This window comes from Colius striatus, chromosome W (assembly GCF_028858725.1).
Source record: "Colius striatus isolate bColStr4 chromosome W, bColStr4.1.hap1, whole genome shotgun sequence".
Classification (NCBI taxonomy): domain Eukaryota; kingdom Metazoa; phylum Chordata; class Aves; order Coliiformes; family Coliidae; genus Colius; species Colius striatus.
The window spans coordinates 6,083,290-6,096,734 of NC_084789.1; the positions used below are offsets into that span (position 1 = coordinate 6,083,290).

General features: G+C 48.5%; 1 protein-coding gene across 6 annotated transcripts in view; it reads right to left on the reverse strand.

Moving 5' to 3' along the window:
• Positions 1–8,910: 8,910 nt before the first annotated feature.
• The window catches only part of LOC133628520 (ubiquitin-associated protein 2-like), a 135,153-nt gene continuing 130,618 nt past the window's right edge, over positions 8,911–13,445 (reverse strand). For all 6 annotated transcript variants that reach the window (XM_062016801.1, XM_062016798.1, XM_062016797.1 and 3 more), the window contains 3 exons: positions 12,262–12,329; positions 11,154–11,345; positions 8,911–9,073 (listed from right to left, as the gene is read on the reverse strand). In XM_062016801.1, coding sequence (XP_061872785.1) covers positions 8,978–9,073; positions 11,154–11,345; positions 12,262–12,329 — 356 coding nt within the window. In that variant the 3' untranslated portion in view covers positions 8,911–8,977. The remainder of the gene's footprint in view (positions 9,074–11,153; positions 11,346–12,261; positions 12,330–13,445) is intronic.

The following is a 13,445-nucleotide window of genomic DNA, read 5'->3' on the forward strand; positions in this document are numbered from 1 at the left end:
AAAAAAGTTCAGTTTAGGCTGTGCTGCTGAGATTTGCCACCAGCTAACCCTCTCCCATGGGAGAACAACCCTTGCCACCTCCCAGGGGCCAGTGTTTATTCCATTTGGCAATGGGAGAGATCACTAACCTCCTGTCCCAGGGCTGGCTACCAGCCCTTGCTTCCCACAGCCCAACTCCAGTGCTGTCCTGAGCCTGCTTGCTGCTGCTGCTGGAGTCTGTCAGTTGATAAATGTGACCCTGCAGGGTTGGCAGGAGCCCAAAGCTGCCTTTGGTGCCTGCCTGGGCTGGGCTGGGCTGGTCTGGTTGCTGCTGAGGCATGGGGCAGAGGGGATGGATGTGTGCTGGGCTCGCAGCCCGGGGGGGGGGGAGGGCACTGGGAGACAAGGCTGGCAGCAGGGCTATTCAGCAGCAGCCTCAGCTAGCACATTGAGCTCAGCTCCTGCATGTTTTTGGGAGCTCTTGCCAGAGCTTTAGGCCCTTCCCTAGTGAGCAAGTGGGGTGTCCTGCATGCTTGTGTCTGCAGAAACTTCTTCCCCTCTCCTTCAACACTCTCACTCCCTCATAGCATACTTGCCTTGTTCGGCTGTGGTGTAGTGGACTGAATTCACCTTCCATGTGATCCCTTGATGGGCAGCCAACCCTGATCTTAGCCTTGGCACCTCCAGGAGCAGATCTGAGATGCTGGCCCTGCTTTTGGGTGAGACTCTCCATTCCCCCAGGTACAGAGGTAGTTGTCTGAACCTGCAGCTCTGATGATGGTATTTCATTCATACCCTTCCCTTCCTATATCTCAGGGTTTTCAATGGTGCATGTCGTGGTTTGGCCCAGCTAGCACAACAACACCACAACAGTCTCTCGCTCAGTGCCCTCATTTACCCCTACCCTCGTTAGGATAGCGGAGGACCCAGAAAAATGGGAGGAAAAAGATAAGAAAGGTTGTTGTGGATTAAGACATGGGCAGGGAGGGCTCACTGTCAATTATGTTTCTGGGCAAAACAGACTCCACTACTCAACTCAGAGAGGAAAGTAGGAAAGTTTATTCTACAAGAAACAGAACGGAATAAAAGTAAAAAGGGAGTAGGATGATGAGATCTCCCTCCCCCATCCCTCCTTTCTTCCAGGGCCCACTGCTCCCAATATCTCTACCTCCTCCTCCCTCAACGGCTCAGGGGGGCAGCAAGAGGGGGATGTGGTCAGTCTCTCACAGATGGGCTCTGCCGCTTCTGTCTTCTCAGATGAGGACGACTCCTGGCATTCTTCCCCTGCTCCAACACAGGGTTCCTCCCCCGGAACACAGTCCTTAACAAACTTCTCTTGTGTGGGTTGCTCCCAACAGCTGCGGCTTCTGCCGATACAGGGTCCCTCACACAGGACGCAGTCCTTGGTGAATACCTCTGGCGTGGATTCTTCACTACGGTTGCATTTTCTGCAGTTACAGGGTCCCTCTCTCGGGACAAGGCCTCTTCTGGGCATAAGTTTAATGAGCTGCTTTGTTGTGGGTTCCTTCCCACAGTTACAGCTGTGGATATTGGGTCCCTTCCTTGGGACACGGCCTCTTCCGGCCATAGTTTTAAAGAAGAAAATCACTGCCCCTAGCTCGGGGTCTGCAGTGAAGTGGTTGGGTCCCTCCCACGGGACATGGCCTCCTCTGGCCATAGTCACTGTCCCTGGCTCGGGGCCTTTAATGAAGTGAATCGCTGCCCCTGGTCCGGGGCCAGCTTTAGCAAAAGGAGTCTCTACCGCTGATGCGGGGTCTTTAAAGAAATGAAAATAAATCTCAGCTTCACCAGTTCTCTCCATAGAATGCAGGGGAGTCTCTGCTCCAGCACAACTCCTCCTCTCTTTCATCACTAACCTTGGAGTCCGCATGGTTGTTTCTCTCACTGTTCCTACTCCTTGCACCAACACCAGACAGAAGGAAAAGAAGGGGCAGAAGAAGAAAGAAGATGTAGGAAGATAGAGGAAGAAACCTCTTCTTCCGGCTTCTTCTTAAAAAGTGATCGTGGAGGCATCTAATTGGCTCAGTCCCAGAAGTGGGTCTGGCTCAGAGCTGGGGAGAGTTGTGAGCAACTTCTTACAGGAGCCATCTTTATAGACCCCTTCCCCCTTACCAGAAAAGGCTATCATGTCAAACCATGACATGCATCACCAGCTGCAGTCCCTCAAGGGAGCTTTGGTGGGAGTAAACTTTCTGCAATCAAGCTTGGTGTCACCAGGAGCAGGATAAGAGTGAGCAAAGCTCAAAGTGTCCTGCATTGGAGGGAGAGGAGGGGAAATATAGCCCAGGGGGAGGGGAGGAAGGCTGGTGGGGCTCTTCAAAATGTTGCTTGGCTGGGATTTACTGTGGCAGGGACAGGTGGTGTATTGCTTTGCACCTGCGGAGCCAGGGCAGCCTGGGGAGGTGATGCCTTCTCCTCAGTGCTCGCTGTGATGCTCCCTTCCTTCTTGCATGTTACCTGGGGAGGAGGAGGCAGTTGGCCCCCTTCCAAAGGGTCTCCCACTGGTTCTTTCAGCTCAACCTTCCACTGATTGACTTGGCCCCTGATGCTTTTTTGTTTTGGAGCTGGCAGCAGGAGCTCCTCTGCATCTAGCAATTGGGTAGGGCACGCTCTCGCCCCAGCCCCATGAGGACAATGCCAGTGCTGGCCAAGGGGTCCCTGGCACTCCTGGATGGGTCTGGGACAGGGCCACTAACCTCCAGCTTTTGGGGGGCAAAGGAGCAGAGCGTGGCAACTCTGGCTGTGCTGATTAATTGGCTTGAAATGAGAATACTGAATCTTCCAGGATTTCCCTTGTATTTTTTACCATCTTCACTGTATACTCTCCAGTGACTTGTATTTTCAAGCTTGGTATAAGGTGCATTATCATGATTTTTCTCTTCTCCTTTTTTAAAGACAAAAAGCGACTTATTTTGAGAGCTCCACTAACCAGACTAACTTTTCCTCACCTTCCTGTGCAGTGTTATTGCTTGTTGACTTGCTGGTTTCCTTTTTTTCTTTCTTTTTTTTTTTTTTTTTTTTTTAATACAAACTGAAGTAAAAGGGTTTGGGGGATTTTTGAAACTATTTAAGAGATTGTGGGAAAAAAAGTTTACCTGATCTGAGTATTTTGGATTTTTTTCTTAATTTTTTTCTCCCGTCTCAGCCAATATTAGCATTTATATTTGCAACTACAACCCCCTCCAAATGCAGTTTTCTACCATTCTGAAACCAGAAGTGTACACTAGATTTTAGCAGTTTTCTTAGCTGAAATCCCATATAATCCATGAAATCCATATAATTTACCAGAAATAATTACTTGCTGCATTTTTTTTGTGTTGTGTTTCCATTCAGTAGTTATATTTTTTCTTTTCTGCACATCTGTCCACTAGTGTGTTTCACTAAATGTGAAATTAAAAGATACTTGCACTGTCAGTACTAAACACATGAAGGAAAAGATGGTTATCAGGGGGAGTCAACATGGCTTCACCAAGGGGAAATCCTGTTTGACCAACCTGATATCCTTCTATGAGTGCATAACCGGCTGGCTAGCTGAGGGGAGAACAGTGGATGTCACCTACCTTGACTTCAGCAAGGCTTTTGACACTGTCTCCCACATCATCCTCATCAGAAAGCTCAGGCAGTGTGGCTTGGATGAGTGGACAGTGAGGTGGATCGAGAGCTGGCTGAATGACTGAGTCCAGAGGATGGTGATCAATGGCACAGAATTGAGTTGGAGGCCTGTGGCCAGTGGAGTTCCACAGGGATCGGTTCTGGGGCCAGTCTTGGTTAATGACCTGGATGAGGGGACAGAGTGTACCCTCAGCAAGTTCACTGATGACGCCAAAGTGGGAGGACTGGCTGATTCCCCAGAAGGCTGTGCTGCCATTCAGTGGGATCTCAACCGGCTTGAGAGTTGGGCAGAGAGGAACCTCATGAGGTTCAACAAGGACAATTGCAGAGTCCTGCATCTGGGAAGGAACAACCCCATGCACCAGTACAGGCTAGGGATTGACCTGCTGGAGAGTAGGTCTGCAGAGAAAGACCTGAGATTCCTGGTTGACAATAAAGTAACCATGAGCCAGCAATGTTCCCTCATGAATTAAGAAGAGTGTGGCCAGTAGGTCGAGGGAAGTTCTCCCCTTCTTCTCTGCCCTTATGAGGCCTCATCTGGAGTCCTGTGTCCAGTTCTGGGCTCAAGAGGGACAGGGAACTGCCAGAGAGTCCAGTACAGGGCCACCAATATGATCACGGGACTGGAGCATCTTCCTTATGAGGAAAGGCTGTACAACTCAGGCTGTTTAGTCTAGAGGAGACTGAGGGGAGAATCTCAGTAATATTTACAAGTATCTAAATGGTGGATGTCAGGAGGTTGAGACATCCCCTTTTCTGTTTTATCTGGTGACAGGACAAAGGGTAATAGGATGAAGCTGGAACACAAAAAGTTCCACTTAAATATAAGAAAAAACTATTTTACTGTGAGGGTGAGGGAGCCCTGGCACAGGCTGCCCAGGGAGGGTGTGGAGTCTCCTTCCTTGGACGTCTTCAAGACGTGCCTGGACGCGTTCCTGTGTGATCTGATCTAGGTGGGACCTGCTTTGGCGGGGGGGGTGGACTAGATGATATCTAAAGGTCCCGTCCAACCCCTACCATTCTATTATTCTATGAATTTCTTTCCTTAAAGGGTTGTCAGGCATTGGAATGGGCTGCCCAGGGAGGTGCTGGAATCACCGTCCCTCGAGGTGTTTAAGAGACAGTTGGATGTTGGAGTTAGGGAAATGGTGTAGTGGTTGATAGGGTTGTGATAAAGGCTGGACTCGATCTTAAAGGTCTCTTCTAGATGAAACTATTTTATGATTCTATGATAGATACGCTGCTGTTAAAGGAGCATGGCGTTTGTGAATTTCTAAAGGATAGAATGGATCATTGATGCATACATGTTCTTAATGTTACTGAAGATATAGAACATGATTCAGGGCTATTAGGAAAAACAGAAAAATAAACACATGCAGAAGAAGAGGAAGGTAAAATGGATAAACTTTTTAGTGGATGGGAATCAAATTCAAGTTAATGAAAAAAAATCATTGATTGAAACATTGCTCATTTTGATATTGGTATTTGTAATAATTGGTCTGGCTTATGCTTGCCTTAAATGACAATAAACCCATAAACCAAAATTTAATTGAATGATTATACGAGCATTAACGAAAGAAAAAAATAAACCAAGATCCACCATCACATGACAATTCAGCATATAATTATATTCCATTGTAAATAGGTGAAAGTATTGAGTAAACTTTCAAAGGGGGGAAATGTTATATAAGTATAAAAAATTAAGTGATTTTATCAAATAGTTTTAAGTAAATTTGTAATTAAGTTAGCATTACTAAGCAAAACTAGGCCTCCTTGGTAAAGCTGCTCCCAAAGAGAAGAACATGCATGAAAAATCAGGCACAATGGGGATGAGAGCGATAACAAGGGGGATTATTCAGATCCATGCACCTGCAAGCCATAAAAAATCCAAGAACAATGTTGGGAGTGACTGCTTCAGAGGAAGAAGAAAAGGGTTTGTTCCATTAACCAGTAGGTTGTTCACTGTCCTGAACCCCTGTAACATTGTGGACCAGAACACCAAATAGTATCATTCTGACCGAGAACACCAGATAATCAATAGCTTAAATCAGTTAGTTGGTCAAGTGATTTTAAAATATATATGTGTAACTTGTGTAATAAGGGACCAATCAATAAGAGTGATGTAATATGTAAAAGTAACAAATAACCAACTGTCATGGTTTGACATGATAGCCTTTTCTGGTAAGGGGGAAGGGGCTGTAAAGATGGCTCCTGTAAGAAGTTGCTCGCAACTCTGACCAGGTCAGAGCCAGACCCACTTCTGGGGCTGAGTCAATTAGACGCTTCCACAATCACTTTTTAAGAAGAAGCCGGAAGGGGAGGTTTCTTTCCTCCATCTTCTTTCTCTCTTCTGCCCCTTCTTTTTCTTCTGTCTGGTGTTGGTGCAAGGAGTAGGAACAGTGAGAGAAACAACCATGCGGACTCCAAGGTCAGTGATGAAAGAGAGGAGGAGGTGTGCTGGAGCAGAGAATCCCCTGCATTCTATGGAGAGAACTGGTGAAGCTGAGATTTATTTTCATTTCTTTAAAGACCCCGCATCAGCGGTAGAGACTCATTTTGGTAATGAGCCTGCAACAGGGGCAGTGATTCACTTCATTAAAGACCCCGAGCCAGGGACAGTGATTTTGGCCGGAGCAGGCCGTGTCCCGAGGAAGGGACCCAATATCCACAGCTGCAACTGTGGGAAGGAACCCACAACAAAGCAGGTCATTAAACTTATGCCCAGAAGAGGCCTTGTTCCGAGAGAGGGACCCTGCAACTGCAGAAACTGCAACCGTGGTGAAGAATCCACGCCAGAGATATTCACCAAGGACTGCGTCCCGTGTGAGGGACCCTGTATCGGCAGAAGCCGCAGCTGTTGGGAACAACCCACACAAGAGAAGTTTGTTAAGGACTGTGTCCCGGGGGAGGAACCCCGTGTTGGAGCAGGGGAAGAATGCCAGGAGTCGTCCTCATCTGAGAAGACAGAAGCGGCAGAGCCCATCTGTGAGAGACTGACCACATCCCTCTCTCGCTGCCCCCCTGAGCCGTTGAGGGAGGAGGAGGTAGAGATATTGGGAGCAGTGAGCTGGGCCCTGGAAGAAAGGAGGGATGGGGGAGGGAGATCTTAAAGTGCTGGTTGTAATTTTCTCATCATCCTACTCCCTTTTTGCTTTTATTCCGTTCTGTTTCTTGTAGAATAAACTTTCCTACTTTCCTCTCTGAGTAGTGGAGTCTGTTTTGCCCAGAACCATAATTGGCAGTGAGCCCTCCCTGCCCTTGTCTCAATCCACAACAACCTTTCTTATCTTTTTACTCCCATTTCGTTGGGTCCTCCGCCATCCTTATGAGGGTGGAGGTGAATGGGGGCACGGAGCGAGAGACTGTTGTGGTGCTGCTGTGCTAGCTGGGCCAAACCAGGACACCAACCAAGGTAAAGAAGGGTGAATTTAATGAATAATTCTAAGCAGGCTTTTACACAGAGTAAAAAAGAACAAAAGAATGTTGGGTATAAGTATCTGATAATTTTGATGGTTTGTTGGACATTCCATGTCCCCCCGGTGCATCAACAAATAAAGGACATCTGTGCTTATCTAACTTTGTCTAGGTAAGTTTTTCTTCCCAGCAGATTTGCTACAGGACAGCAGGAGCCCAGGGTTTACAGCAGCTGCTGAAGTTGGAGCAGGACAAAAGTTGGGGCAGAGGAAGACCCACGCAGTTCAGGTTGTGATGCTCAGAGGCAGAGGAAAGGCTGGGGGACACTCTATCTTCCAAGCCAACTAGGTCCCTGAGTTGGTAAAGTGTGGTTCTTGTGGTAAAAAAAAAAATCATTTGTGTTTTTGTTTTGTTTTTTTTTTTTTTACCTTCTTGTGAGTCTTGTAACAGCAATTAGCAAGTGCAAAATAAAGGCCCCTTTCCTGTGGCATGGACATATTTACCACTGATGTGCAGGGCCAGGATGCTCAAGGGGAAGAGCCTGGGGCCAGAGCCCTTCCTCCAGGGAGAGACCATGCACACCTCCCCGGCAAAGTGAGGAAGGGCAGTGCTGGGGCTGGGTTCCCTCCATCCCTACAGGGACATGGGGCAGGAGCAAGGGTGCTCCTGAGGTCCCATCCCCACTCCAGCACCAAGGGGCACTCACCTTCATCATGGGCTTCAGCCTCTTCTGACACCTCAGTTGATACCTTTACCCTCCCCACTCAGATTTTTTTTACACAAAGAAGTGGAAAAGGACAGCCTGGGAAAGCAAAACTGCTGCTGGAGCCTTTGAAAATGTAGACAAACAACCAGTGATATGCTCAGATCTTTATTAGGTGGAAGAAGGCTCCTAAGAAGGCTCAAAAGAAATGAAGCTCCTAAAACAGTCACTGCACTGGTGGAGGACAAGAAGGATCAGGAGGTGCCTCCAGAGTCTTTTGTTTTAAAAAGAAGTGGGAAGGGATGGGTAAAGTTTCCATCCAGTAACTCTGGCTTTCCTGGGCAGGGTGGCTCAGGGCAAAGAGAGGTACAAGACACAGCTTATACCTAAGAAATCACTACATATGGGGCTTTTTTTTGCCTCTAATGATGCAAAGGAGGTTCTAGGACACACTGAGCCATCCAAAGTCTCTTGATAGAGAAACAAACAAACAAAACACAACTCCTAGATGTAAAACAAAACCCTGTCCTTTTTTCAATTTTTTCAAGTTTTGAATAATAACAGGTGAGGCTGCAGCTCAGGGCCACAGTGACCAAACTGCCCACGAGATAACTTCCACAGCAGGAAGAAGGTGGGAAGACAATAGAAAATGGAAGGTCCACAAAATATTATTTTTCTTTCTTTTTTCTTTTTTTTTTCTTTAAAGTAACAGTCAGATTGGGGGCTGAGGGCAGAAATCAAATCAACAGGAGACATCTCGAGTCATGGGATTTTTTGGGGCAGGGCAGGGCAGGCCTCTTCATTTGCCTCAATTTGGAACTGCATTAAATACTCAGGCTCCAGCTACAAAAAAAATGGTGCAGTTTGACAGAATTATAAAGCCCATAGAGCTTAAAAAACCCAAAACAAAATAAAAAACAATAACAAGAAAAAGGAAGGATGCCTTGGTGCATATGCAAAATGAAAAAGAAAATAAAACAGGCTTCAAGATGCAGAAAATCACACTTAGGCTCTATTACATTTACAAATACATATATAAATATATTACATACAACAGCAACTCAAAGAAGCAGTAGGCGAGTCACACACAGGATGGCTGTCTGACTGGCTGCAGTTCTCCCTGCACAGGTGTTTGGCTGAGCAGTTACTTCTCCTAATAACTCCAGGAATGGGCTTTGGCTTTCTTCCCCCTGTCCTCCTTTTTTTTTTTTTTTTTTTTTTTTTACTCCTCTCTCCCTGGTTTCAGATTTAGCTTGTCCAGTATGGAGAAGTGCCATAGGCAGCTTTGGTAGCCTGAGACTTTTGCTGCATGGTGCTGGGTTGATTGCGTTGGCCAGATCCACCCTAGAAATGGAAAATGAAGGAGATACAGGATCAGCAGCCACAGCACCAGTACTCCTGGGAAGGAGTTGCTACTGCCCCTGGGGAAAGCCACAACAACCGCCACACTCTCCCCAAGCAGATCTGTTTCTGCCCAGTGACATATGAAGTTCAATCCAGTTGGTGGCCAGTTACCAGTGGTGTTCCCTAGGGCTCAGTGCCGGGGCCTGGATGAGGTAATTGAGTGCACCCTCAGTAAAATTGCTGATGACACCAACCTGGGCAGGAGCATAAACCTGCTTGAGGGCAGGAAGGCTCTTCAGAGGGACCTGGACAGGCTGGAGTGATGGGCTGAGGCCAATTGCATGAGGTTCAACAAGGCCAAATGCCAGGTCCTGAACTTGGGCCACAACAACAAGCCCATGCAATGCTACAGGCTTGGGGCAGAGGGGCTGGAAAGCAGCCTAGAGGAAAAAGACCTGAGGGTGTTGGTTGAGAGCTGTATGAACATGAGCCAGCAGTGTGACCAGGTGGCCAAGAAGGCCAATGGCATCCTGGCTTATATCAGAAATAGTCTGACCAGCAGGACCAAGGAAGTGATCATCCCCCTCTACTCAGCACTGGTGAGGCTGCACCTCAAATACTGTGTTCAGTTCTGGGCCCCTCACTACAAGAAGGACATTGAGGTGCTGGAGTGTGTCCAGATATGGGCAACAAAGCTGGTGAAGGGTCTGGAGAACAAGGCTTATGAGGAGTGGCTGAGGGAGCTGGGGATGTTTAGTCTGGAAAAGAGGACGCTGAGAGGAGACATGATCACTCTCTACAACAGCCTGAAAGGAAGTTGTAGTGGGTGGGTATTGGTCTCTTCTCCCAAGTAATAAGTGATAGGACAAGAGGAAATAGCCTCAAGAAGCACCAAGGGAGGTTTAGATTGGATATTAATAAAAACTTAGTCATTGAGAGGGTTGTTAAACACTGGAACAGGCTGCCCAGGGAGGTGGTGGAGTCCTCATCCTTGGAGATATTTAAAAGATGCATGGATGAGGTGCTGAGGGACAAGATTTAGTGATGGGCTTGGCAGTGTGAGGTTAAAGGTCTTTTCCAACCAAAACAATTCTACGATTCTATCATCTCAATGTCTCATGGTCTGGGATGAGCAGCCACAAAGACATTGAGAAGGAGCACAGGGACGCACTATCCCACTGCCTGCACCTGGTTCAAGCACTGGTGAGGAGAGTAGCAGGTCTGGGGACAGCAAGGGAGCTCTCTCCAGGGGAATGGAAGTGGTGCACCGGCCAAGGACATTGCACATTTGGAGAAAGAAATCATTTCCTATTTGTGGACTCTAAGGCAGAACATTTTTACAGGGAACTTTTCTAGTGAGGAAAGGAAATGCAGGGGCTGGTGAAACAAATCAGAGCCGACAACCTGCAAGGGGATGCTTGTTTTCCCCCCTGCCAGAGATACAAGTGCTGTACAGCAGCACTTGCCTCAGCTTTACTCCTCACAGCCCCTCTCTCCATAGCCCACACAAGGATTGCAGGCTGGCTGAGGATAGCAGGGACCTATCATGCTCCCATCTCTTCATCATCCATGTGGCCCTTTGTTGGATTCTCTCCAGTACATCCACACCTCTCTCATACTGGGGTGCCCAGAACTGGACACAGCTCTCCAGCTGTGGCATCATCAGTGCCAAGTGGAGGGGAAGGATCTTCTCCCTCAATCTACTAGCAATACTTTCTGTAATGCAGCCTAGGATCCCATTGGCCTTTGGGGCAAGGGCACATTGACAGTTCATAGCCAACTTGGGTGTTCACCAGGACCTCCAGGGCCTTTTCTGCCAAACTGCTTTGGCTCCCAACATGTCCTAGTGCCCAGGGTTGTCCCTCCCCAGGGGCGGGACCTGGCACTTCCCCTGGCTGAACTTCATAAGGTTCCCTTCCCAAGCTGAGTCTGTCAGTTTACAATCATTGTCAAGACTCTTTCCCAAAGAGCAAAGCAAAATCCAAAAGGAACACTCCCTCTTTCCCCCGACCCTGCTGTGATGTGGAGGGGGAGCAGTCTGCCCTTGGACATACTGTAGAGGTGGAAGGGGCCAACTCACCTGCCCATCTGGCTGAAGATGGTGATGCAGCACCTGGGAATGAGGCTGCTGATGTACAGGCAGGATATGGAGAAATGGGGCTGGAGCATAACCTGGGGCAGCACCAGGGTTCAGAGGCCCAGTTGATCCAAGAGCAGAGGGCAGGCTGAAAGGAGGTGGTGTGCCAGCGTGAAATCCCTGCTTGTCAAACGTCTGCATGGGAGGCGAGTGGGACAGCATCAGAGACTGGTGTGAGCAGCCCCACGATGACCAGAGAACAAGAGTGGCCCAACCACACATCACCCAAGCCTTCCAGCAGGCCAAGCCATGAGGAATACCTGCGAGCCCTTCAGCAGGGGAGTTTCAGCTCCTGTTTTCACCCATATTTCTGCACTAATGCCTCTGACATTTTATTTTCATTTCCACAGCTACTGTATTCTTTCTCTCCTCGACCTCTTTTTACTCAGTGGGACATGGGATGGTAGCAGCTGCCTGAAATCAGTCCTTCACTCATTGCAGGGGTTCAGCCTGGAATTACTCAACCTACCCAGGGCAGCCCAATAAAATCACAAGGAGAACTTGCAGTAAGATTTTCCTCCTGCTGGCCAAAGCTTGACCACTCACTCTAAGGGTGTAGCTGAGAACATGGATGAGAGCCAGACACCTTCAGCTGGGGGTACAAGGAGGAGAAAACAGTAGCTGGACATATGCCCACTGCACACCATGGCTTATCAAAGCACTTTCTGCTTTCCCTGGGAAGCTGAGCAACGGCCAAAGGAGAGCATGGGACAAGGACCCTCAGGTGAGGGCACTACTGACTGGACTGGGCTCTCTGGTGAGAAGCAGATGGCCCCTTGACTCACTTGCTTTGGTGAGTAAAACCATTTGCACCATCACATTTTATTTGCAGCCAGGCCACAGCTTGCATGGGGCAGTGCATGGCAGTGTGGAGGACTGTGCCTGCGCCAGCAGCTGCTTTCAGGAGCTGACAGGGCAGAAACAGTGGGACAGAGAACAACAGCAGAGACAGTATAAGGAACCCCATGGCCTGCTGACCCTGAGACTAACCAGGCTGGGAACCATTGGCTCAGCCTCAGGCCATGGGGGAGGATGGTCCAGCATTGCTCACCTGAGTCTTGTTATAGACTGTGCCACTGATATCAGGCACACCTGTGTTACTTGAGGTCACAGAAACACCTGGAAAACAACAACAAAAAGAATCCACTGACAATGAGAAAGTCAACCATCACCCAAGTGTCAGCCCTGTGCTTCGCTTCTGGCACCTCTGGGCAGCTGCGGCTTTGCCCACAACCATGGGCCATGGGTCCATCACAGCCCTCTGCCTGTAGCCCACACTGCACAGCAGAGAAGGAAGAGCTTGGTTCCTCACTCTTGCTGACAAAGGAGAAACCAGCCTGCTGGGTGAATCATCCCTGTCCACAAGCCAGCAGTTACTGTGGGAGTTCAAAGGCACTTCACCAGGCAGCAGCTGGCTGCATTGAGCACTCCTTTCAGCTCAGGAAAAGCCAGCTGTCCCCTAGGATTAGGGATGCATTTAGCTCTCTGGCAGCATTCAAGAGCTTTCCAGGAGTCTGCTAAGCCATGAGACTTGGCATCTGCTACACATTTGAGCCCTTGTCCTTTGACATCCTGCAGAAGGGTGAGGTCTGCAGTACTCCTCTACCCATGAAGAATTAATATCACAAATTTGGGCTGGCTTCCACCTGGACCAGCTGGTGCCACAACAGGATCAGAAACACCAGTGAGGTGGCCACTTACTAACAGTCTGGCTCTAAGGATTTTCATTTGGATCAGAAGAATCCAGTGGTTCCTTTGGCCAGTGAATTGGGACAGGGCTCAGAGGGTTTGCAGTGCTCTAAGGTTGTACCCCTTTCCCTTTTCAGAGGAGAGTGTGATCAGATAAAGGCAATGAGGTGCTGGAGCATTTTCAGAGACAGGCAATGGAGCTGGGGAAGGTTCTGGAGCACAAGTCTGATAAGGGGTGGCTGAGGGAACTTGAGGTGATTAGTCTGGAGAAGAGGAGGCTGAAGGGAGACATGATCACTCTCTGCAACTCCCTGACAGGAGGTTGTAGTGAGGTTGGGGTTGTTCTCTTCTCCCAAATAACAAGTGACAGGACAAGAGAAAATGGCCTTAAGTTGCATCAGGGGAGGTTTAGATTGGAGATTAGGAAGAACTTCACTGAGAGGGTTCTTAAATACTGTCCCAGGCTGGCCATGGAGATGGTGGAGTCCCCATCCCTGGAGATATTTAAAAGCCATGTAGATGAGGTGCTGAGGGACATGGGTTAGT